The sequence below is a fragment of the Astatotilapia calliptera genome, chromosome 14 (assembly GCF_964374335.1).
Source record: "Astatotilapia calliptera chromosome 14, fAstCal68.1, whole genome shotgun sequence".
NCBI lineage: Eukaryota > Metazoa > Chordata > Actinopteri > Cichliformes > Cichlidae > Astatotilapia > Astatotilapia calliptera.
Window position 1 is genome coordinate 20,783,785 of NC_137435.1, and position 26,622 is coordinate 20,810,406.

At 38.5% G+C, this 26,622-nt stretch overlaps 1 protein-coding gene across 5 annotated transcripts in view; it reads left to right on the plus strand.

Moving 5' to 3' along the window:
- Positions 1-24,949, plus strand: part of LOC113036260 (leucine-rich repeat and fibronectin type III domain-containing protein 1-like protein) — a 199,619-nt gene extending 174,670 nt beyond the window's left edge. The window contains exons 9-12 of one of the 5 annotated variants that reach the window (XM_080288731.1): positions 2,708-3,354; positions 8,815-8,910; positions 11,996-12,962; positions 24,047-24,949. In XM_080288731.1, the coding sequence (XP_080144857.1) occupies positions 2,708-3,354; positions 8,815-8,864 (697 nt within the window). In that variant the 3' untranslated portion in view covers positions 8,865-8,910; positions 11,996-12,962; positions 24,047-24,949. Of the gene's footprint in view, positions 1-2,707; positions 3,355-8,811; positions 10,567-11,995; positions 12,963-24,046 lie in introns of those variants that run through there. The other 4 variants (XM_080288728.1, XM_080288732.1, XM_026192475.2 and 1 more) reach the window with 4 other exon arrangements.
- Positions 24,950-26,622: the final 1,673 nt, after the last annotated feature.

The following is a 26,622-nucleotide window of genomic DNA, read 5'->3' on the forward strand; positions in this document are numbered from 1 at the left end:
AGACGATATGCCATTCACTCCTGGCATACAGCTTGATGTCATCCATGTACAGAACGTGGTTGATGGTGACTCCTTTCCTAGATCTGTGTCCTAGATCCACTGTTATTGATGAGCTGGCTTAGTGGGTTTTGGGATGTGAAGAACAGCAGTGGGGACAGTGCGTCACTATGGTACCTTTGCACTTAATGGTGACTTACTTGGTACAGCAGACTTTAAGTTGGCCTCTGGTGTCATCTTCCGCAGTCACGTTGAGTTCTTGATGAATGTTGTTATCACACTGTTGGCCTTGTCCAGTGCCAAGAATTCCTGTATCCATGTGTGGATGACTCATAGGCTTTCTTATAGTCAGTGCAGGCATTGCTCATGTTGGTCTGCCAGATCTTAGAATCCTGGTATGTTGCTATCAACCAAGAACTGTTGCACTGGCAACATGTTGTTATTTTAATGCCCTACTGAGCTGTGCTCATGTATCGACTCATGTGCCTACTCAGCTTGTTTGCTATGATGCCTGAGAAAAGCTTATATGCTGTGGAGAGGGAGGTAATCATCCAGTAGTTTAATGGTGTTGTGCCCTTGTGGGAATCCTTCATGACCAGGATAGTTCTGCCTTGTGTTAGCCCCTTTGGACAAGTACCTGTTTTTAGCAACCCCCTTGCGTGATCTCAGATCATGCTATTATTTGTTGAAGATTCCAGATTTGATTCTTAGGATCTCAGTTCAGGGGTCCTTTCACAGCAGTTCACGACCACATGAGAAATCACTCACACACACAAATATAGAACGACACACAGAGTGTTATCTGTCAAGTTGTACTTCATGGTTGGGGTTGATGCCATTGATGAGTTTGGCATTGGGACTGGACCAGCCAATGCCATGCTCCTACAAAGACTGAAGAGAAAGACTGAAGAACAGGACAGAGTCTCCCACCCCATGCATGTAAATGTTGGTGAACTGCAGAGCTCCTTCAGTGACAGACTGCTGCATCCTAGATGCATGAAGGAGCATTTCCGCAGGTCCTTCCTCCCTGCAGCTGTCAGACTGTACAATCAGAACTGCTCCCAACAAACATAGATGTTTACATCAATGCTGTAACTGCAATAAGTTAATTAACCAATTCGCACAACAACCTGGTTTGCCTCTTATCTGTAGTTATTTTTATTTGATTTAATAACTGTACAATACTCTGTATATAGTAACCATTGTCCTTAATGTAACTATGTAAGAAAAATTGTGTATGTTTCTGTTCTGTGTGCTGTGTACTCTCTGTTTGTATATGTGTCTTTTTGGCTGCTGTTACAACCAAATTTTCCCTTGTGGGACAATTAAAGGATTATTCTATTCTATTCTATTCTATTCTATTCTATTCTATTCTATGAAGTGCACAATGAGAAGAATCAGGAGTGTTTAATCAGAGAATGATGAATTCTACAGCTGTGAGGGATGACTCTTTGTGTTAGTCAAGTCATAGACTTATAAATTCCCACTCTCTGGGGAAATTAGGCCACTGAGGTCACTGTTGTGCCATAGGCAGCACAGAAATATCTAATGATAGTGCATGTGTCATCAGTGCAGCTTTTATAACATAACACAGAAAAATACAAGGAAGCAAAACAGGAAGATCCATAAATCATTTTCAGAAAGGACTTTTTTGCTGCATGGCTCTTCCTTGCTGGTTTAATTGGTACAGTGTAGTAGTAAATGGTCACAGGTTTGGATAAACCGGGTTTCTGTTGGTCCGATGAGAGCGCTGTGCAATGTCACTGAAATCACCAAAGCAAGATATTGCGGCACTCTGTCCAATAGCTTACACTAGTAAACAATTAGCCAATATATAACTGTTCATTTCTTGTAATTTATTAAGTTAATTACCCTAACTACCACCTAATGACTCTGCTGAAGTTCACAATTGTAGTACTTTATCCACTCAAACCAAAATGTCATGTCTGAACTATAAACTGGCTGACAGTGTTGTTGTTGTCGTCAAAGTAATTAAAAATGCAAGTTATTCAATGAGATGACCTTTAGCTTATAGAAATATCTTTCTACAAGACAAGGTTGTTTAAATCTGTATGCTTATTTCAGTGAAAAGCCACAAAGTAAGAGCCTCAAATAAAGTAAGTTTCAGACTCAATGAAATAAAAATAGAAATGCTCTTTTTTTAAGTTGTCTTCAGTATCCCACTTGTGGCAATTTCTGTCAAACATTTCATTTGCAGGGACCACATCCTCAGTTAGATTGACGGTGTTTCATGAAAGAGAGTGGCTCCTGGGCTGGGCAGATTCCCATGTACTAACGAGAGGCTTGAGAACTGAGACAAGGGGAGCAGGGTGGAGCACAAAAATGCAAAATAAACAGCCTATAGAGCAGGAAGGCATATGTACTCATGGAAGGTGTGGTCCCACCCTTGAAATTCAGATAAATTATCTCCAATTTGTTTATCTGCTGATATGTTTTTGCTGGTCATACTATTGCCTGAAAATCCAAGGAAATTAATTAGCTATCAGTAAATATGCTTGTATCACACTAATTGCATGTCCACTTAACCATATATATACCAACCATGAAGCCTGAGGACAAACTTGCGAGTAAGATGAATAATTGTAATAGAGAAGAATCAGTTAAACATGCTCTACATGTAGGGAAAAAAATATGTGAAGGTGAACTCACATCTTCTTTTCCTTTGTGTTCTTCTTTCTTGTCATGGCAGAATGATTCCATCCAGCAGCAACGACTTCCTGGTGCGGGACCTCGCTGCTGGACGTAGCTATGATCTTTGTGTCCTGGCCGTGTTTGATGACGTCATCACATCGCTGACTGCAACTCGTCCTTTGGGCTGTCTGTCATTTACCACAGACACAGAGTTCAGCCAGTGCCAAGCATTGCACAGCCACTTCTTGGGTGGTACTATGATCATCATCATTGGAGGGATTATTGTTGCTTCTGTGCTTGTTTTTATTATCATCTTAATGATACGATACAAGGTTTACAGCCACCAAGGGGCAGGCCATGGAAAAGCAGCCATCACTGCGACTGCGCCAAGACCGCAGAGCAATGGACAAGGAGGCAGTCAGGTCCAAGTCCTTCCTCGCTCTGCCTCAAAGATGACTGACAGTCATGACGACCAAGTCCTCGGACCGTCCAGGGCAATGTCGCCTAGCAACACTCTGCGAGACACTGTCACGTTGGTCGAGGAGGAGAGCAGTGGACAGAGCCTAATGACAAGGACTGACTCGTCAGCAAACGAGGAGTTGCTCTCACCCACGAAGTCCCGCTTCTCCTCCAGGGTCGCCATTGAGATGAAAATTCGACCGCCATCTGTTGCCAAAGAGCCCACCTCTCCCAAAGAACTGGCAGGTATTAGAGAGCTAGTGGAAAAGATACAGACATAGCAAATTCAAGCAACTGAGCAGAGTTTAGAGAAAGTAAAAGTTGACAGAGTAGGAGTGGGGAAAACGTGGAAAGGAGGGACACAAAGAAATTCGGTCAAACAGGAAAAGCTGGTGGATGAGAAATAGACAATGTGAAATGCAGGGTGTAAAACTGAGTAAGATAATAATGAAGAGAAGAGCATTGTGTGAATGAGAAAATGAGTACGAGAGATCCCATTCTAGTGCACTAGAATGAAAGTAAGAGAAAGACAGAGGGTGAGACAATTCATCAAATTTCAGTCTGTAGGGCTGCAGCAGCAACTCAAGTTGTTTTTAAATCTCTTCTGTGTGATTGCATATTCCTTTTTTCCAAAAAATGAATGGGAAAAAAGTCTTGAATTAACCTTCCTATAGTGAACTGAAAACCTCCCCATGCTCATTTATTTTTGTTTTCAGCTCTTTCCAAATGCCAGACTTCTTCTGTTGAACGCTCAGAAGGGGTACATGCTGACTCAAAGTTTTTAAATTTGTGAAGAAGATGAAGAATGATGCTGCAACTTTGTTGCCAAAATTTTAGTTTTTTTTAGTTTCTAGAAAGCTTGGCTAGACAACAGATAATAACCAAATAAATCTTCATGTTTTTGTGTTAGAGGAGAGAGGGATTTGATAATGCATGTGGGAGTACCTGTCACACATTATTCCAGTTAACACCTCTCACATTAGAGCGCTGCAAACTATTAGTCTTTAAGCACTCCAAGAAAGCCTGCTTGCCTTTAGAAATGACACATCCCAAGTGCTAAAGAGTGAAAAAGCTACTTCAGTACAAAAGAAAGGCTGTATGCACTGGCTTACATTCAATATCAAGCTGGAAAAAGCCCAAGTCACTTATAAAGTTAAATGTGACTTCAATAGCACTGAATGCTAGATCTGTTGGGGGTGGGGGGGGTATATAAAAGTTTTGTGTTTTCCTCTTTGTAATAAACATTTATTACAGTGTTAAAGACCCTACAGAGAACCAGATTAGTTTAAATACTGTATTGCAGAGAGCGAGAGGAGAAAGGGGGAGACCGTGCAACAGACCATTTTATGTGAATCCAAGAAATGTGTTTTACAGCAGATTCATGAAAAGTCTACTTGAAGAATCTCCAGGATTATCAGAGTCTGGCACACATGTGTTATATAGAAGTAATACACTATACATAATGCAGAAAGTAATCAATGCAGAAACAGCTATTATTAATGAATGTAAAATTATATAAGACAACAACTTGTACTTGTCAACCTTTTCATCTGGTGTAATAGGCATGCAAGCTCATGTGAGCAGCAAAAACACTCAGCAAAAGCTACAGCTAGGTTTATTTATACAGTACTTCATGATGATGTATAATTGAAAGTTTAAAACACACAATCAAAAAGAAGGAATATAAAACAAAGAAATGTAAATAAATAAAGCTGGATTACCTTGGACAGAGGAGGGAAGATGAATGATTAAATATTTAAATGTGCTTGTTTGATCCATAGAAATAAGAAAAATACATTTTGAAGATATGCATGATCCACATGACGGGTTGAAATTAAGCTTAGTCACGACCAATTTGCTGAACCGAAATTGGTTAAATCCTCAGAACCATTAGTACTACTTGAGCTTTAGGCTTCCATTCACTGTTTTTTTTATCTCTGGGCTTTTTGGTCTAATCAACGATCGGCCTCTTGTGCCAGCTTGAAAATACTGTTTTTAGTTTTTACAGCAGTGGCCTTTGGCATGCCATCAGAAAATAGCTTTATTAGACAGTCTGAAAGAAATAGAACGATAGAGAGATAATTTGTCATTGTAATCATTTAATGAAGAGAGTAAATTATCCAAGTAGTGCAAAATACATGATTGCAATAATGCACAAATCTGCTCGATTATAATTCTACTGTAGTTTTCTTAGCATGCAAGATACTGGTGGAAAATTGCTTTTACGTAACAGTCTTTGCCAGCTATTAGATAAAACCTACTTTGTGTAATCAAGAGCACTTCCTTGTTCCAAACTTCTGAAACGACTTGCACATGTTCTCAGAGATTGCTTGAAACCGTCAATGGATCCCTTATAATATAAATCCAGAAAATCATGTGGATATTTGGGGGGAAGTAAAATTTCCCTGTACTAAGCCTACTCCAGTGCATTTCCCCTTTAACACTAATCCATTCAGGAAATGGGGGTTTCATTGGAATGAATAAATGAAGACATCATTTCACATGAGGGGCTTAAAGAGCTGAGTGGAAATACTTTATCAGCGGTTGATATGTCATTCAATTGGCCTCTGTGAATGAGCTGAAATGAGGTGTCATTGAGCCTCATGTTGATAGCAGGGAGGAAACGAGAGATCTGTGCAGAGTATAGGAGCTTAGCCAGCAAAGTGAGGGAGCGCTTTCACCTTCATCAATTTTGACGGTTTGGTTGTCTCTCTTATATTAATACAACAATGTTAGATGTTGCTTTTATCAGAATTCATTGTGTCCAGCATTAACAAAAAATGTACCATTGATATTAATTGGTTTTTGACTTCGGACATTATAGTGCAAAAAATCTCAAGCCACCCACTTGTATTGCCAGGATAATGGGAAATAGGAAATAACGTACATTGAAATACTGTATATGAGGTAAAAAAAAAAAAAGTTTGCACAATTCTAACAAACATCAAACTCAATATGTGATATGACCACCTTTATTCTTTAACACAGCCTGAACAGTCTTTTTATTTCTTTAAGGAATAGATCTCCAGGATTCTTGAATTTCTTGAATTTTCAGTTCAGTTGCCGTGTAATTAACTGGGACCATTTCTGAACACGCTTCAGTGAACAGTAGGTCTCAGGTCCTGTGTCAGGTCTTTGCTAGATTTCTTCCTATTTCTTAAGGACATGACTTTCTAACACACTTTTTTTTATTTAGGCCTGCCACGTTTGTTGTCTGTTACTTGTTCCATTTTCTTAACTTGTTTAAAGGATACACTGCACAATGTACTGATAGCACTTTGGAAATAACCTTGTTTGTGCAAAAAATATAATTTTATGCCGGCCTCTGACATATTTTGTTGATTTAACAAAATCCACAAAATGTGTCTCTCTGAAACAAATAATGTTCTTCCCATAATTATGAGTTCCTCTGAAAATGGTCAGGTAAAAGGATTGGATTGAAAGTTAGAGAAAAAGCATTCAATGTTCAAAGACCTTCAGAAAACCTGGAGAACTGCTGGTTAACTTCACTTTAAAACTTTACAAGAAAGTCTGGATCTTTAGAAGCCAAATATGAAGAAATGAGGCTTTGCACAGCTGTGCACCGTACTGTACTCAAACACATTGTTTTAAGCTGTTTTAATTTTTTTAATACTAATAAAGCTTTGACGACAACTTTACACATACAGTTCAGCAAGTGTGCCAGGAGGTTGATGGCCACATTGCGGTTGCAAAGTAGATGAGTTAGGCAGCGCTCATTAAAACTGGTTAGAATTTTGGGAATTGTGAAAGAAAAAAAACCCTTGAATTTTATTTTGTTGCACCATTGAGGTAACACCATATGCATAAACTCAAATATTCCCCCTATAGGCCTAATTAACCTTATCTCAACCTTATCTAACTGAAGTATGCCAGTCAGGGAAGCCTCCAAACAACATCCCAGACTAAAAGACATGCAAACAAACCAATTATTATTGTTTTTATTTTGACATTTTACCCAGGAGGAAAAAGTTACAGTTGGCCTTTTATGTTCTTTGTTTCCTTCCTTTGATTCCAGGATCGTTGGCACTTTGAGGGAAACCTACAGTGAGGGATAATACCCATGTGTTTGTACAAAGGCTGTTGGAGTTTCTCAGGGTGTAACTGTGTCTGTGATGTGTTTCACTGGTTGCTGCATTGCAGAGAAAGGCAACATTGATCTGATCAGAGAGCCACAGTGAGTCAGAGCGCCTGAGGAACAGAGCAACTGACAGATACACAGGAAAACCCCATTAAATGCCCGCAGTTGTGAAAAAAAAATAAACATGTTTCTTCATGGTAGTTTAATTCTTTAAGACTATTTGCTCTTATATATTCATAGGAATTGAATGCAGTATTTTATTTATTTATTAAATGGATGAGAAGTCCCACGATTATGGCACAAAGACAAAATGTTCAGTGTTGGACTAAAAAAGACACACTTTTAAACATAACAAAGCTACTACTATCTGTGACAACTGTTAATAAAGCTAACCAAATGGGCTTTTCTGGTTGGGAGGCATTAAATGGAAAGATGCACTTACGAGATAAACGTGGTTTTTGAACATTAAAACAATAAACAATATTCTCATAGAAATGTTCAGTATATAAATACTCCATAAATTAATAAAATATAGGCACTTTCAACTTGAAAAATGTAAAACTATCACAGAATTTGAAAATGAATCAATGAAGAAATGCACATCAGAGATCATTTTAGCAGTCAAGTTGTCACCTTGCTTTTTAGCTCTATGGTACAAGGATGCAGCATGTGGGTTCAGGATTAGAAGCAGCTCTTTAACCTGAATACTAAGTGGGGAATTTTCTATCTGGATTAGTAGTAATTATATGCTTGACACAAACATATTATGATTATGTCAAGCAACGCATTATTAGTTCAATAACAGGCAAACAAACACTGAATGTGTGTGTGTGTTAGAGCACAAACACATAAAGACGCACACATTGTTGGGGGGAAAAAACAGATAAACCATTTCTTTTATGAGGTTAAGACTGAACATTTAGGTTAATTTAAGGACAAGACATCAGGTAACAAATGCAGTGTGCAGTGTCCTTACAAGAGATGGAAAAAATTTGTGTATGTAAGCTCAGGGTCAGTCACTAAATCCCTGCAGGTTTGTGCCTGCATTTGTGTGTGGTTATGTACAAGGTTTATCTGCCTTGAGCCAGTACATATGTTCCCACAAGGTTAGTCAGGATAGAAAAATACTTAAGCACAGCGCAAGGATGTGCGAGTCTGTGTGAAGTGCAAGTGTGTGTTCTCCCCGTGGCCCATCCATGACCCTGTAGCCTGTCTGTCCTCTGTGTATTTTAATCTATCATCACTCCTTTCACTGTCATCCCATATGCCCGGCCTCATTCTTCACTGCCGTCTGTCTCTCTGAATACATCTCTTGGAATCGGCCAGGCCTCTTCCCCTCCCGCTGTTCACAAGTGCTCCCACATGCTTTTCTCTCATCTTCTTTACCCATTTTCCAACTGCCCTGACATTGTTGCTTGTTCTCTCTCTCTCCACTGAATAGATTTTTTTTTTTTATTTCTTTTGCTGTTTAGCTGTATCTATATCAGTGTTTTTCCTCTGCTTCCTCTTTCTCTCTGTGTCCTTTCACTCATTCGCTGTTTTTGGCTCCGTTTCATTCTCCATTTCTCTCCCCCTCTCTCTGTCTGACTCTTGGACGCCTCCAGCAGCAGACGACAGGCGGCCTCGTAGTGTGGAATGGAGGGACTTTAACATCTGAAGGTCTCTCAGCCTCTCAAAGAGATTGCGCCACTACAACACACAGAGTAATGACTGCCACTTTAAATTTTAGCACTCCCTGGTTTTTGTTTTCTCCTGTAGCAAGCAGTTTCTTCATTTCTCTTACCTGTGTCATTATTCCTAACTTGTCTTTCCCTACTGCAGCCTCACGTCTTTGCAGCATGCTGCAATCTGACCCTTTAGCAACTGCAGCTAAATAACAGCAACCACAATTGTGTTTCATTATCTAGTGATTTTGAGTACTGACATTTGAGAGATGTATCCTTGAAATTCCTGCCTCTGCTGTATTATAATGACTGAAAATAGCATCTTAAAATCATAAAAATACCTATAGTTACCTATAGTTAGTCCCTTAGATGACTGATTAGTGCGAATAAATGTGCCCCTGACGATTAGGGCACATTTAATTTAAATAGTGTTTTACTTAATTATCATTTTTAAAGTAAGCACGTTTTGTTTACTGTTTATCATTTTTGAAATTCTGCTGCTTTTCAAAGACCTGTGTGGAAGTAAACTGAAAATGCTCTACATTTCTGGCTACTGGACAAACTTGCCAGTTACTTGAAAAATCTTGTTGAGTAAAGTTATACCACATTTTTGGTTGTTTCGTTTTTTTATTCTATTTCAACAATTCTGAGAAATTATTAGTTATAATCGGTTAATTGTTGACAGCTATGGGAATGTGCACAAATCTTGAGTCATCCCTTATTATTTAATGAACTTTACTTCCCTTATTTTATGAAAAGTAAGGAAATTATTTGTTGTAACAACCGTTCTTGGCATTAATCTTAATCACTTGAAAGCCTGTGTATTTCCCCTAAATGATGGGACATTTGTAAGGAAAATGCATTTGCGGGTTGATCAGGAGAGTTGAGTTTGTGTGTTGCACCCATGAAAACTTGCCAGATCTTCTCTGACAATGCCAAACAGTGTATTCTGCTACTGACTCTTGTCTTGAGCTTCTGGTGCCCCAGATGGCTTATTGGTGTCTGATTACCAGCACTTGTGAGCATGGACCCTGCTACAACAGTATGGAATCTGCTCCAAGCATACTATATTTGACTAATCTGGATAGGGCCCATGCTATAGGTCAACTGTAAAACTTCAAGCTAATGTTCCACAAAACCAAGTTGCAGCTTTATTTGGAGTGAGCCCTAGGTAAATCCCCCAATTGAAGGGCAAGTTCCATAGAACTGGTGATTTCAGAGACAGGATGCAAAGTGGCTGTCCCAGAAAGAGAACGCCAAAAGAAGACAATTTCTCATCCTGTCAGCAGTTAAGAACTATAGGCAGTCTTCTACAGAATCAAGATTTGCAGAACGATATGGCTGATGGTCTCTACCCAGACAGCAGTACAACAGTAGTTGTTTGGCGTAAACAGGGAACATTTGGAAAGATTTTTGTGTTTTTCCTGGTTTTGGTGTATAATTTGGCATACTTAAGCCTTTTCTCTTTGCTTCTCTTCCGTAAGTATGGCTTCGTGACAATCACCCGTCCACTGAGACCATTTCTAAGAGGCTTCATAGTAGATGGATCAGCTACATAGCAAGATGCATTTTATCAGGGCGTGTGTTGGATCATTGTTGGATTTTCTTTTTCATAAAGATATGACTTCTAGATGCTGTTAATCTGCTGTACATAATCATCTTGTTAGCACAAAAATACTATTTTATGCATGTCAACATGTGCAATCTTTGGCATTTTTTATAGGTTCCACCAATTCCACCAGTTTTCACTTTGCTAAGTTTTCTGTTATGTGTAGACACAACACCGGTTCATCCCTTTAGTTAGATGCCTTTTTATGTTTGAATGTTTTATAGGTCAGTGTTAAGTCCTCTGAAAATGGTAAAATATAGGCACTGGACTGAAAATGAGAGGGAAAAAGGGCAATGTTCAAAGAAAAAGTTTGAATCGCCTCCAGAAAGCCTGGAGAATTATTGCTCAAGACCACATTCAAAAATTACAAGAAAGTCTGGGTACTTGGAAGCAAAATATAAAGAAATAATGGGTGGCTTAAGACTTTTGCATTGTACTGTATAACTATAGAGTGATTCTCAGGATAAATAAGTAGTTGTCTTTCTTACTTTATGCTCCCTTCTTCCTTTCTTCCCGACATTCCTTTCATCTTGTTTCTCCTGGCTGCTGTTTTGCTGAAACTGCTTCTATCCATTATTACGTCTCCTTTCTTTTCTGTTTTAAATTTATAACACCTCTGTCTGTCTGGTTGTGTTTCACCCCTCATACTGTTTTATGATCATCATATACTACCTTTTCCTCTCAAAGAGTGATGGAGGAGAAGAGGTGAGTGGAGTGCAGAATGATGGAGGAGAAAACTGTGGAGATATGCAGTGGTTGTGATGGATGAATACAGTCCGAGGCATTAAAAAGACTGTTCTTCATTATTAAACCGACACAATAAGCACTGGCTGTACATAAATGCTGTTATGAAATATTCTTGCTGACAGATACAGTTAAGAAATGCTCTCCCGACAAACAGACACATTACAAATAACACCTGCAGCAACATACTGCCACAACAAGTACAACCTCATCACTCTCCCAGCTATTGCTCATCTTTGCTTTTTCTTGTCAGCAAACCCTCCTTACGTGGGCATTTATTATATCTCTCGACAAATAGCAGTTGCACCTTAAGATACAAAAGAACACAAGCTACACGCTTTTAATACTAATGTGTACATATTTGTTCTTAAGGGCCATTTTGATATGAAGACATTGCATCCTTTAACCTTTAGAAACACTAAACTGATCCAAACATGATTTGGAGCCTTGTCCTTTTCAAATGTCTGGCTCTAAGCCAGGTGTGATTTTAAAACAAAGACAGCAACAACATAACATTTGAACCTTCACTACCTATAAAAGTAGTTTATGTGTGTTTTACCCTAGGAGGTACTGTCAGAAATTTTTATCAGTAGTTTTTTTTTCTTAAACTTTTAAGTTAAGGCAGCTAAAAAAAAAAAAAGATCTGCTGGTTCTAGATACCCATTTTTATACCTGCTCTTGTTCTGATAGTAATTTGCTTTTTCCAAATCTTAACACTGTATACCCACGGTTCTATTTTCAAACCTTGTTTTCAATCTTCTTTTCTCTTAGAGCCCTGATGTTGTTGTGTGAAGACTGGATGCTGCCCACTGGGAAAAGCTGGTGAAACCACCTGAAGAATAAAGGCCCTATAGCTTATGTTCCTGTATCTCCTGTTCACTGTACCCATTAATTTGTCGCCATGAATATCACAGGGTTATAGACCTGTAGTCTTCAGTTTACATTCGAGTGCTTCTCCTGGTTCTCATTTCTGGATTGGACAACTGTGTCAAGGCCTGGTGTCTGCTTGGTTGCTGATTGGCCAGCTGGTGCAAGATCTGGCTGGCAGTGTGACATACCAATCAGTTTTCATGAAGGAGATTTGTTTTTACTTTATAGCCTCTGCACCAGTGTTGAAGCGGAGACGTATAAAGGGGCATATGGATATGTTTCAACATAAGAATGGACAAAGACTTCGACATGCATGGACAGAAAAGGCCGAACAGTGAGCAAGCAAGATGAATGCATAGACAATCACATTCAGCCTAGGAATACAATGCAATAGACTGCATAAACAGGTAAAAAAAGAGTTTAAAAAAGCTTCTGGAGGGGTCTGTTTTGGGCATGAACATATACAGCTTTCTTGGCTCAAGGCGCTCGCCAGTGTTTATCCCTGTGGAATAAAATAATTCAATTAAATTGAACCAAGCAAAACTGTTCCTGGGCTGAACTGGAGATGGACATTAACTCACCAGACCCTGATTTTTTTTAATAAAAATGTTACCCTTGGAAAAAACAGTACATAGTAAAACTTGAACTGAATTGAAAAACCTGGACCCAACAGGACCTTAACTAGAACTGTACAGTGATCAGAGTTCTGATACTGATTAAACTGTACCAGATTACCAAGGACTGGTTTGGGTCTAGTGTGTGTATTCTGCAGCTCTGGCCTCTATGTCTTCTGCTTTCCACTGGACAGGTGAGGACCTGATGAACCCTTACCAACCTCCCTTACATCTTTCCTCGCCCCCTTAAACAGGTGAGTAATCTGCTAATTAGCTTATTAACCTAGCCAAAGTGGGAGCCAAATGAGAAGTTCTTGAGCCCAAAGATCCAGGCTCATTAATTAGCGTGACATATGGTAGGCCACCAGTAGTCACCTTGGCCATCCACAGTCCTGCCCCTGAGTTTAAGACACACTTAGATTCTACAGTGTCTCCTCCTGTAGTGAGTAGTCTGTAACCTAATGAGGGCAATGCTTTAATGAGTGCCTATCTAATTGCTGTCACCTAGACAATTAGAGAGCTATCCTAGCTAAACGATCTGCTTTCCTAATACTCTCCTATGGCAATATCACAACAGGCGACAGGAAATGCTTCCCCATCCTGTTTGTCTCTTGGTCTTTTACTGTCTGAGTCACTCCTTATCTCATACATATCACTCCCTCTGTCCATCAGATCACTTTTTCCCTTCCCGCCTGAGCCTGTGATTGAATACTGGTGGAGAATATAATATGCTGCAGGAGGATATGGTTATGAGTGAACAGCACAGCCCCGGGGATGGTCTTTGCCTGTATGGGAGGATAGGGGGGTCAATAATATCTGCTTAGTCAGCACAGAAGCTGATGTCTGAAGCTTCAGAACTTATCCAGCGCTCAGCCTAAAAAGAGATCTTCACTTATAGATTGAATTTATCCTCTTATTAGAGGTAATCACAACAATATTTGTTTGTTGTTGTCGTTTTAGAAATCTTGTTCCAGACTTCATAAAGCGATGTTGATCTTTATTTGACAGAAATCTACAAAAGATAAAAAGGCACAAAGAAAGTGCCCCTTTTATCTTAAATGGCTTTAAATGAAAAACAGCAGAGATTAGAATGGTCATGCAGCTTTAGCTCATTGAAAGTATATCTTTCTCCACATAATTTGGCTATCCCCCTGCCATGTAGTGTCAATGGCACCCACACTGTTTCAAATGAATTTTAATCAAATAGTAGATGTACTGTTCTCTGTTTGCCACAGATGGAAACACTGCTTTAATAACTTGCTTATAAGAGATTCATAATTCTACAAAGAGCATTTTATCAACTAGACTTAATTTAACTGATCCAATTATTGTGTTTACACAAAAAAAATAGGCAATTTAAGGCCGTGGTGTAATTGCCATGAAATACAAACAGAATTATTTCCTCTCATAATTTGAGAGCATTTACCTTTGCGTTTAACAAACAATAATTTTCTTTAACAGCAGTTCTGTGCAGAGCACAATCTGATTAGTTGCTTTTGCAGTGGTGTTTATGTAGGGAAATTAGCTCACTGTGAGGGATAGCTCTTGATATCATAAATATCATAAAAAATGGAGAGAAATTGGCTTGATTGTGGGGAAACAGTGCAATAAATACACATAAAATGTTAAATGACCATCCATAGACTTGCCAGCTTAATCAAAATAAGACTTTTTTCCTATTATAAGTAACAATAAGTAGCTTTTTCTTTTAAAATGAGGTAACAAGGGATCTGATATGAGTTGGGGAATAAGATGCGAACAATAGAAACAATAGGAAAGTTAAGAATAAATTAAGAATATGAGAAAGTGTTGACGTTTTTTCTATGGTTTTCTAAGAACGTGCTTGTGCTTTTTTTTGGGGGGGGGGGGGGGTTCCTACAGTAATTACTTAGTCCAGTTTAAGTTTATTTACATCAGAAACTAAATGTAGTTGCAGTTTGAACACAGGATTCAGTAAGTAAAATAAAAACAAGAGAAATTTTTAAAATGTTACAGACATGTAATTACTCCTGTATATAACGTTAAAGGAAATGTAACAGGAAATGTGTGATTTCTGCTGTGTTTTGACTGGGCAGCACAACAAAGATGTTATTTTCTTCTGGTAAGTGATGGTTATGAGATGTTGCAGGGACAACCAGTAATGATGGTGTCTCCAGCTTAAATTTGCATTTCAATTACAAAGTGACACAGACACCTTCATTGTTCATTCAGTAATGGCACCAGCAATGAATCAATCAGTCAGTGTTCTTGGTCTGGCACACAAACACAAGAACCAAAGTGGCTGTTAAGAGTACTTCAATCACAGTTAACAGTTTTTATATACCTATGACCGTAGTAATTGTCTGTGTGCATCTATGTGAACTCACTTTCTATGTGAAAGTGTGATTGCAGAAGTGGTTTAGATATCACAAATTGTTTACACCCGTAAGCATCTCCTCTGACTATTGATGCTGATGATTGTCCGCAGAGAGAGAGAGAGAGAAACAAGACAAAACTGATAAGCGAACATTTCTCTTCTTTTATCTTCCAACTAGCCTTTAGCGCCTTTGGCTGAAGCTTTTTTAATTTTGTACATTCACATTAAATCTTTGCCAACTTGTTAGTGTGTGATGAACTACAGAAATTGATTCATTCCATTGTAATTGTTGCAATGACATAAAGGGTATTGATGTCATTCCGGCTTTTGTGAAAAGCCAAATGTTGCACACTAGCAACACTGACACTAGCAAACTCAGCTCTGATCATAATAATTAACAATTAGCACGCTGTTATTAAACACAAAGTGATTGATTTTTGTAATGACCTCTTCAGACTGCACAGCATTATCTCAAAAGTGCATTGGTTGGTCTTTTGCATTGTTACATAATGCAACATGATTGATAACAAATTTATGTAATTCGTTAACTGACGTGTCAAACTGATTTATGACATTGTTTTTTCTCATGTGACAGGGGTTCACATGAGAAAAAACGTTTAATGTTAATGACCTCAGTTTGGTTTATCATCCTACATGAATATAGTGCTTATCCCTTCCACGACAAGATCGTTCAGCTGGGGGAAGAAACAAAGAAAAAAACATTATCTTCACTAATAAAAACGATGGCCATTTTTTTTACCTTCCATTCTGTAAGTTGTTAAAGTGAATGACGGTTTCTGCAAATGAAAGACATTATTTTATGTTTAAAGTTAAGCTCAGGTCATTATAGCATGCTAAGATCCTATTTTTGTGCATTAATTATAATCTCTATGTGAAAAAAAGGCATATTGATCAGTTTAAGCATGTCAAAAATGGTAGAAAATCATCATCATCAAAATTATTATATTTGATTTATTTGTACAAGTGAATGAGGTCTCTGTCAGTTACACTTACATATCTAAAAACAGCTGTTCAAGATATTAGAAAAGGAAAATACACAAAATTAATACACAAAATGTCTACGCTGTGAGCATGGAGTGTGTGTCTGTGTGTGTGTGTGTGTGTGTACTACTGTGGTGTCTGATCCATAATGATATAAGTAGAGAATCCTACAAGAGCATGTCCTAACAGTGAGAGAAGCTCACATGTACCAGAGGGAGAATAATGTGAAAATGTAGGAAAGAAATGCTAACACCAGCAGGAAATGCGGGCTCCGTGAGATAATTCAAAATATCCATGCATGCTTTTCCACTATAGGCTAATGTGGTGTTCTGGTATACACAAGTGCTTCAGGCACGATTTTATCCTGCCAGTAAGGCTTGTTGAACTGGACTGTTAGGTAGAAGAGTGAAATGAGAAGGAGAATCTGAGGATGATAAGAAGCTACGTAAATGAAGATTTTGTAGAGCAGAAAGGAGAAAAACAGTTTGAAAAAGAAGAGGAGAGAAGAGAGGACGTGACGGCGATGGGCAGGAGTGAAATAGGAGGAGAACGAAAGGAGAAAGAATACACAGAAGACAGGAGAACAGCAAGTGGGATGTGTGGAGGATTATGCAGTGTCTATTGAGATACAGCTGTATTGTGCTATAAGGGTGTCTTTGGTTACTCAGAAAGAAAAAAAATGATAGTATGAATCACAGATGACAATGCAAACACACAATGCATGTTTATTTTTAAGCGTGTTTATTGTATGATGCCTCTTCTAGATGGCAAATGAAAGATCTTGTTGCAAGGCAGATGATGTGCACAGATGAACAAATGTGTGAACACGTGGACACACATTCAGCAAGACGAGATATTCCTATGGAAATGTCATGTCACATGCAGTGGATATGTGCATCTATTTTAACGAGTACATTCTGAGCATGTTTCATTCTTTGTGTGATGTTATAACATGCATTTTCACTAACGTACGAGGCATATTATAGGTGTTTTCCCCCCCGAGAAAACACTCATCTTTATTTTTCCTAGTTTTAATTGGGACAGTGTTTTTTCTGTCACAAGTGCACCATGAGGAGATATTTTTGTGTTGGGCAAAATATAGTTTGTGTTTCGCTCTCGCGTTGCCAGCGTTCAACTGCACCGTGAGCCAGCATCTGCTTTTCCTTAAATCAACTTCTATTTCATAGCCGGCAAGAGCCAGGACGTAACCGACACCATAAACAAACTTCAAACCTCGACTTCAATGTACTGAACTAATGGCCGCGTCTTCAGAAGAAATTCTAATGTATTATTGCTACAGAAGCCAGTATTAGACAAAATTAAATGTGGAAGGTAAAGTGGCTGCAACTAGCTCAACGTAGTATCTTATTAGTTTCTCGGTAGAAGCAGTTTACTGCAACTAGCTCAACGTAGTGTCTTATTAGTTTCTCGGTAGAAGCAGTTTATTTAACACACTGGGATTCAGCCTCAACTTATGTTGTTAGTATCTTGCGCCAAAAACCAGACACCGACAAATTTACTGTGAAAATACATGTGACTCACTGAACAGATTTGGAAAGCCCAATATGCACATTTGGTATTTATAATACAACAGGCTGTGCTTACCTTTTTATATTTGGACCGGTCCTCTGTTCACCTCGCCTCACGATCTCACCAAAGGCCAAATCTGCCCCTCCTCAGCACACCAAAGATCCGGGTCACGGCACCAAGTTGTTGAAATCTCCCAATTCTTTGAATCTTTGGGCTGAAGGAAGGACAATACTCGGTGTATTTATGCTCAATCAACAATCATTTATTTCCATACAATTCAACACTTAAGAGCATAAGAACCATCATGATGGGGAGACATGCCTGAAGAGGGTCACAGCAAGTCTCAAAATGGTGACGGGTTGCTCAGCTTTTTATAGTCTCTAGTGGCCCCCATCTAGTCGTAAAAGCCAAAACATCACATTCTTTCTCTGTTACAGCGCCTAAGTTATGACCTCGGCAGTTGTTTCTCTGCTTTCTGTAAGGTTGGGGTATGGAATGTGGTCTGTCTATCTCCCCTGTCTTAGACACAGAGTCTCCTGCTTACAATCTTCTCTTCATGATTCAACAATTAAGCATGTAACACATTCACAGCAGATCAAGGATACAGAGTGATGCACACTTGTCTAATAAACTAATAAGTGAATATGTTCTTTTAACTCAAAAGTATAACGAGAACTAAACTACATACAGCTCACACACTCTATATTAAAGGGTATAATATGATCTACAGCAGTATTCTAATTCAACTACTTTGATTACATATATATAAGGTAACATATAATAACAGAATAATCTAATACAATGAATTCCCCCCCTTTTTTAAAATATATTTTAGGTGAATGGTTCACATTGCTATCAAATATGTAAAATCAAGGCATGTGGAAGTGGAGAGATACATAAACAGTTAATAAGTACCAAGGGTTTTAACGTCATACTCCAAAAAATTAAATATATATCTTATAACTTTTCCCCCAATCACACATCTCCAGAGCTTGGTCAACAGCCCCTTGGCAACCTCCAGCAGCTAGAGGAAAATGCATATTCCCTGACCTCAGTCACCCAACTAATAGATAGCCAGCAACCTAGTTGGTGGCATCAAGAAGTTGTAGAAGGAGTAATTTGCAAATTATTGTTTTGGTCACTCCCAGATTGCTTTGGTCGCCTGTAGTGTGAATGGAACAAGCCTATTTGACTGCAAACAGTCCCTAGATAGATTTTTGGTGCATCTTCTCACACCTCTTTGCACCTAAAGTCAGCTTTCCAGCAATACACATTTTTCCCTATCAACCTTTGGTTGTCACCAAGGTTCATCACTTACAAGGACTTGGATGAAAGCTTGATAATTAAGTTCTGTGAGCCAAGAGTTTTACAATGGCACTTTTTTATTAAAAATATAAAACGCTGGATTCTTATGAGATTATTTATTGCATTTGAAGTGCTAAATAATGAGAAGGGCAGTACTGCTGCAGTCAGGTGACAATGAATTGGAGTAGCTCTAGAATATATTTGAAGGATCCCAAAAGTGAGAGTGGTGTTATCAGATGTCTTTCCACAAATTATAATATTTGATAAACTGTAATTTTAAACTGTAAAACTAATAATAATTTAAGTGTTTAATGTGGTTAGAAATTTTAAATCTTGAGCATTTTTAATGCCTAAATCCATATTGGTCATAATTCACGAGCTCTTTCGAAATAGAAGGATTAAAGCTCTGGAAAGAAGTATAGCTCTTTTCAGGAAGTTAAATAGAGAGTAAGCAGTTGGGCTTATCTGACAAAACTGTAACCAAAATGGAAAAAAAATAAACATTTTGAAAGAACATGCAACATCACAGGTCTGTGTCAATAAATTGGGATGAAAGATTGGCTTCAGCACTTTTCCTTTCAGAAGCTCATTGTGCCACAGTGTGTGGAGTGTAGAGGCAAGGACCCAGATGCACAATACAAAGGTTCAACAAAAATCAAGAATAAATGGCTAAAAAAAAAAGTCTAATAAACAAACTCTAAAGGGTAACAAGCAGATATTAAAAAAAAACTGCCATAGACAGACAAAGAGGGAGACAGGACTACTTATACACTGAGGGCTGATGAGGGAATGACAGGAGGGGAATTACACAGAGGTGAAAGTAATTAACAACACAGAGTTAAAAGAAACTACAGATGACTAATGTTCTACTTTAGCACATCAGTCATTTACAGTGCGTTATCCGAGGGAAAATCACCAGTCAGCTTTTGTGAACTTGGATGATTTGTCTTTTTACTAATATTCACCTAAGGTGGTTAGACAGACATGCTTAGAAAGATACAGATATCGAATTATATGTCCCAGTGAAGTACACCAGACCTCCACAGATTGCTAGCAGAGCTGGTGAATATGTTTAGATGAAGAAGTGAATGATGAAAAAAAGATGTGTATTGTCCGATGAGACTTCAGAGGCTAAATAAGTTTGCTCTCTGCTTACTTACTCCCTGATGCCACCACCAACCAGTCAAGCTGCAGCTTACATCTGTCCAGACTGATATACATAAATTAAAGCAAAATGCAATGAGTTGACACCAAACATCTGAACAGCTTTGACTTATGGTCACAATCCACCCCCTCTGTTCCCAACAAATAATGGTAAACAAATGTGTTCTTGCAGAAAATTAGAGTGTTGACTTGGTCTTTGTCCTTTTCGAATAGAAAATGAAAAATCATTAAAATGTGTTTTCTCACTCTGACTTCCCAATTCTGATCTGTTCACCCGTGAGTCAAAGTGAAGGTAAATGTGCCAGATGTGATAACATTTCCTCTCTGTGTTCCTGAGAGATTTGCAAGAACGAGACAGATGTGTCACGTTGACCTTGATCTTTAACTGACAGCGCCTAATTATTTCTTTCTTGAGTCTAAGTCAACATTTGTACCAAATTCTGAAAAAATAGATAAGTTTAATAATTCAGGGCATTCACCAGACATTTCATTCATGAGAACATTTGAATATAGCTGACCACCTAAATACATATTCCCACTAGTGGCTGCTGTCAGGCCAGCGTCAGCATTGGTTGGTTCATCATTTCTCTTAGCTTGGCTAACTGCCCGTTTGGCCAGTTGCCCGTATCATCCTGACCTCTGGTTTTACATGCCGTGCCCTGCAGTTTCCTAGACCATCTCTTCGTCAATTAAACCAAAAGAGTTGCAAGTTTTTAATAGTATAGAAAATGAAATTTTTACATTTACAAATATATTAAGGTGATGCCAAGAAGAGGTCCTTCATTGAATATAACAACTATTCAGTTTTTTTTTTTTACCAATAATTCCATGACACGTGCAGGACAATGTTCCTGTTCAGAAATGGCTTAAAATAGGAGCCCGCTCTAAGCATATGCCAGATGTGCTAGACAGAACAAGCCTAATCCATGGCCCCACCTTCAAACTCACAGAACCTGAAAGATCTACTGCCAGCACTCTATGAGACACCACGGGACATACCCAGAGGTCCTGTGTTCATTTTAATATCGCAGCTAACTGGTGCATGTGTCATTCAGTTCAAAACTTTTGCATTTTAGCCTGTTGTATTCCTGGGAGCAAGGTCTGTGAGTAGTAAACTATTCCTCAGATAACAAAATTAATCTTTCTGGGCCACGTTCAGTACTAAAATCATTTTTAGGACTGGGCTGCAGAATGTTAAAAGCCATTGTTTTTCTTGTTTTGTGTGGGGTTTTTTCATGCAACATCTGAGCACCAGCAGGATTTGTTATGCAAAAGAGATTGCTCTAAATGCTCCAGTGTCAGTTTGTGAAGGTCAGTAGCATAATCAGCCATTTAAAAGCATTGCTGTCAATTTGTGTCGACAGCCTACCACCACAATCACATCAAACCAAGTGATTTTTGGAATATGAATTTCAGAGCTAAAAATAAGCAAAGCAGTAATTTTACCTTCACCTGGTCCCCGCTTATAAATATTACTGTAGCGCTCAGCAATCGTGGCAGAGTTTCACCATTTATCGACAACACTATTTAAATCTGCTGGATGGATTTGTTGGCAGTGGGCATTTTTTTGTTTTGTTTTTATCTGCCGTATACAGCACAACGCTGCACTCAGGACAGCCGAATAATCGTTAATTGGCACTGAGAGCCTGTGATTCGCATGTGGGAGCAGTGATTATATTTATAGCCATGTTAAAAATCAAACATGATAGCAAGTGAAACTGGCTGACATTTAGTGATACACGGACTTGTAAAAGTCAACTGTGTTTCATCAGAGGAACGTGTATGCACATGAGAGAGAGAGAGAGCACGAGTGAGAGAGAGACAATCCCTATAATAGCAGTAGCTGGAAAAAGGAAAACGATAATTGAATGCTGCAAATTTGCTGCTCAGCATTACTTGATTACTTGATATAGAACATATAATTATATATGTCCTGTGTATAAAAAGAATCTTCTCTCTCTCTCTCCCTCCCGCCCTCTAGTAACGCACAAAAGCTGTACCTGTATTTCATCAGCAGGCCACAGCTCTGTTTGATGTATGGTGCACCTTCAGGATGCATTTGGGGGGAGTGGGTCGGGGACAGAAACAAACTAATATGTTAGTGCTTTTCAGAAGGTTACAAAATGGCAACTCAAAACATAAAACACCTTGATCAATTTCCATGTAATTAGCTACAGCTTTGCATTTTTCTTCCCGATAAATGAAATTCTGCATGGCTGTAATTGCTCTAGTACATAGAGTAAGATAAAGTATAGCGAATGCAGATTAATTGCTTTTCTATGACTATACTCACAGAAATTAGAAATTCAATACATTTTAATACAGTGTGACATTAATTAACTTCGTCACCTATAGTTGATAATTCAACTTTCATTTCAAGCATTTAAACACAGTAGTCAGGATAATGCATGCAATGTGTTTGTCTGAATGCAGAGTGACAATAAAAAAAAAACAAGAGACCATCTGTGATGCTAACGAGCACCCATGTTTGAAAATCTAATGTTACATACTAGAAAACTGTTATACACCTGATAAAGACGTTGATGGGGAGTTATCGGGGCAACCGGGCTTATGAATACCTGCAAAATGATTAAAACACATCTTTGCAGTTGTTCCTGCAGCAGGAGGTGTCACCGAGGCTACGCACACGCACATTTGCCAGGCTGTTGTGGCAGGAATTTGGTGGTATAAAAAGCATTTGCACATCTATCAACTAGACAGACTTTAAGTTAGAACCCTTGCATTTATCTTTTAGAAGAAAATAATTTGCTCATGCAGGCAGAAGAGAAACTCCCATCGTTAGATTGATTTCTTGTGCTTGTCTTAGGAAGGATAGGTGTGGATGGTGTTGGAGGGTGAGTCTTTCAGGTGTTCACAAAGAGCACAATATGGCCCTATTGGTGTGCACAGTAACTTATTAGGTGTCTAACCTGTTGCTCGTTGCTTGTGGCATTGTCACCCATGTGTTACACACACCAACCACCGGTCCAGTCGGTCACCCCTTTTCCATATTTATTTATGTATTTATTTTTAAGCATCACCATTAAATCGTCTCTTTCCTACACTCCAATCAATGAGCACCAGGTTCCCCCACATGGAATACTTACAGTGTGACCACTACTGTAATCATTTTAGCATGCTAACATTACAGTACTAATGAGGCCAGTTTTACAAAGAGTATGATGCCTTTGTTCACATTTTCTCAATAAATCTATAGTCATTTAATACTGTATTGCGCACATATTCATTCTGTTTAAACAGGGGATTATGAGGCCCCATTATGTAATTTTGTAGCTGTTGTCAGATTAGGGGCTTTTGAAACGCACATTAATATTAAATAACTATTTTGCAGGTTTAACAGCTGTACGTGATAAGTTGACTGCACAAAGTTGAGGTTTATCATTGTTATCACGTCAAACACTTGATTTTCCATGTGCTCTAGAGCACTGAAAGTGACAAAGCTGTCTAGTTTGTGGTGATTGTATTAACACTAACCTAGTTGCTAGTTTGTCTCTTTTTATGGGAACAAGGCACAACCAACCCATGCGGGATGCAGATGTGTTCTCACTGGGGCTGCACAGGAAATACCTCTTTTAAGAGCTCTCTTCAATTTGAAGTGTAATCGTCTGTGGATTTGGCTTGATCTAATCCGCAGAGATGTAACTGACAGAAGAAATGAAAAATAAAAAGTGGTCAAATCCCTGTGGCCTTTTAGAAAAAATCTTTTTATACACAAACAAAAACACATTTCAGATATGTTGCCCCTGACACAATAAGAACAGCTGTTATTCAGATAAAAGGCACATTTCCTTTAGCTTTAGGCTAAAAGTATGGCTGCTGTGCATATCAGGTGGTAACAAAGCGTGTCTTGTGGTGAGGAAATAAGTAGGACAAGTCATTTTAAACCCTCGTATATTTGAAATTTTAAAACAATTCTGGGTCTATATTCCAAACTAATTTCTTTCTCTTTTTGTCTTTCAGACCCAGTGACCAGAAGGAAAGCCGCATGTCTGAAGTCCAGAAAGACAAATTAATGGTTAAGAGAAAACAAGCCAAGTAGCAGGGTTCCAAATCATGAGTCATTATTGATATCATCCAAGATTTTTATCCGAAACATCATCAACCTTAACCTTCATCACAGAATAAGTTTACAAGAGTTCTAAAAGAGTTCTGCACTACAAATCAGAATAGTTTAATGTGAAGAAAAATGCTGTATGACTGTATATTACTGCACAACTTACATTGCTAATAGCTCAGCTGTTGTCATCTAGGCCTTGCACATCTCCATTATCTCTTTCATTATTACCACAGTGGAGTGCATTTACGTGCACACGGCATGAGCGATAACAGGCCACATCTCACCTAATGTTCTATCTGTGAGGAGTTCAATCTTCATGTGTCTGGCAGATATCCCTTTATATTAATCATCAGAATATTCCAGGTGCTTGTTACTAGCATCTCCTTACCATTTTCGTGCTTTGACTCTGGTTTGTGAAAAAGGGATATGTGATATATACGGCATCACGGATATGCATTATTCATATCTGTGCATGGAATTGCACTCCCAGCCATTCCATAATGATTATCGTCATGATTACAGCTCCCTGCAGATCGGTAGAAGACCAGGAACTAGATGGAGAACCTCAAAACTTTTGACCTATTCCAGAAGCAACACATCCCACGCCCCACCCAAAAAAATAAAAACACATTGTCTTCACTTTTCCCCTTCCTGTATTCCTCTTACTTTTTTCTTTGGGCTTTATCTTTTGTATGTGTACATAAAGCAATTTCAAATCTTATAGTTTTGTACATGTAATTTTTATGGTGTGTGGATATTTTCTAATAAAATTAAACAAAAATGGATGACCTTCTCCAGACTGGCCACTCTGAGTATTTGATTTTTTTGTTGTAGCTGTAGTTGTTAACTAAAACTAAAATGAACCTTAAAAAACTAAAACTAACATTTTTAGGGCATGCTGCACACCTGCACATATGATGGCATATTGTGATTTAAATCTATTTAGTAATATCATTTACAAAATGAACATCTACTGATTGAAAATATGAGATAATTAGGAAATATTCTGTTAGATTAAAAGTAAAATAAAGGGGGGATTAGAGTTATATCCTTTACATACAGACCCCTCATTTTTGACAGTACAGCGTTATTTTATTCAGTCTTAGATGGAGCTTTCTGTTATTCTCCATTCACACGTAATCATAACAGGTGGAGGGAGCTATAGTACTTTGACATATATGCAAGAGACCTGCTGGGCAGTGTAAACAGTGTTTGTGCGAGTCTGTGTGTTTGTGTGTGTGCTGTTTAATGCAGCAGCAGCTGTCCTTCTCTTGTCACTCGCTCTCATTTCTGGGCTGAGAATATAATACTACTACCTGTTTATTCAACCAATCAATTTTTTATTCACTTATCCAATAATTCAGGGTCACCGAGGGGGGCTGGAGCTTAACCCAGCTTTTCACTGAGCAAAAAGCAATAGTACTACTATACTATTACACTAATTAAAGCAATTGCATGAAATTCAGGAGTGCGGTATGTTAGAGCTCACATTGAATGTCAACGATTGCTGTTGGGACCAGGGTTTTGTTTCAGACAGATTCACGATTCGATTCTCCTGTCAGCTGAGTTCAGAGGAAAAAGCAAAGGGAGAAAAAGAAATTTCAGATGCCTTCAGATCAACACTCATCAGTGTTTAAATCTTCACAAAGAAGCACTTCTGAGTAGAGGAATGCTTCATGTATTAAATTATAGTGTTTGTGATGTCCGAAATGAAAAATCAGCAAAGCTTTGGTAGGAAATTCTAATCAAATTTATCCATATTTATTCACATTATTTTTTGCATATGCTGACAGATGGATTAATCCAACATGGGGACTAATACACTAACACACTGTATTATACTAGAGCATTACAACCTTCAAAAGGGAGGTGACCATTTGCAAAAAGTGAAGTGCTGTGCGTTTCTCCATCCCACTTATTGCTTCCTGTTACCATGCTATATATCTGTCTGCTTTTCTCCTCTCCCTCCTCACCCATTATCTCCTCCCTTCATCTATTCACCTCAGTCACCACTGCTTTTCTCCCTCATACTGCACTGTCCCAACTTTCAGGCCACACATCTCTCCATCTCTCCCCTGCTCTGTTTTCCCTCTCATATGTAATACCCAGTCTGATCTCTACAACTCCATTCTGCTCCCCTGATCTACTCCATTTCTCAGTTCTCTGCTCCGTAGTTCTTGGCAGGCAGCCATCGCCAGATCAGCTCTTCAACATCCTTGTCTCCCCCTTCTCCTTTACTCTCATCACCACCTGTTAACTCTATTTCCTGTCCATTCCATATTTTTTTGTCTTTATTCATAAGGCATAAAGACTTACAATGGATGAAGTTTAATGAAGGTTAAAGAAAAATATATCCGTACTACTAGATTTACAGAAGGGAACAAAGGGCCAAAAGAGGGGGTAAAAAGATGTCATCCTGTATGTTATGAGAGGCTCTAGAAAATGTAGAACCTGGAGTCTCCTTTTGAGAAAGCACCCA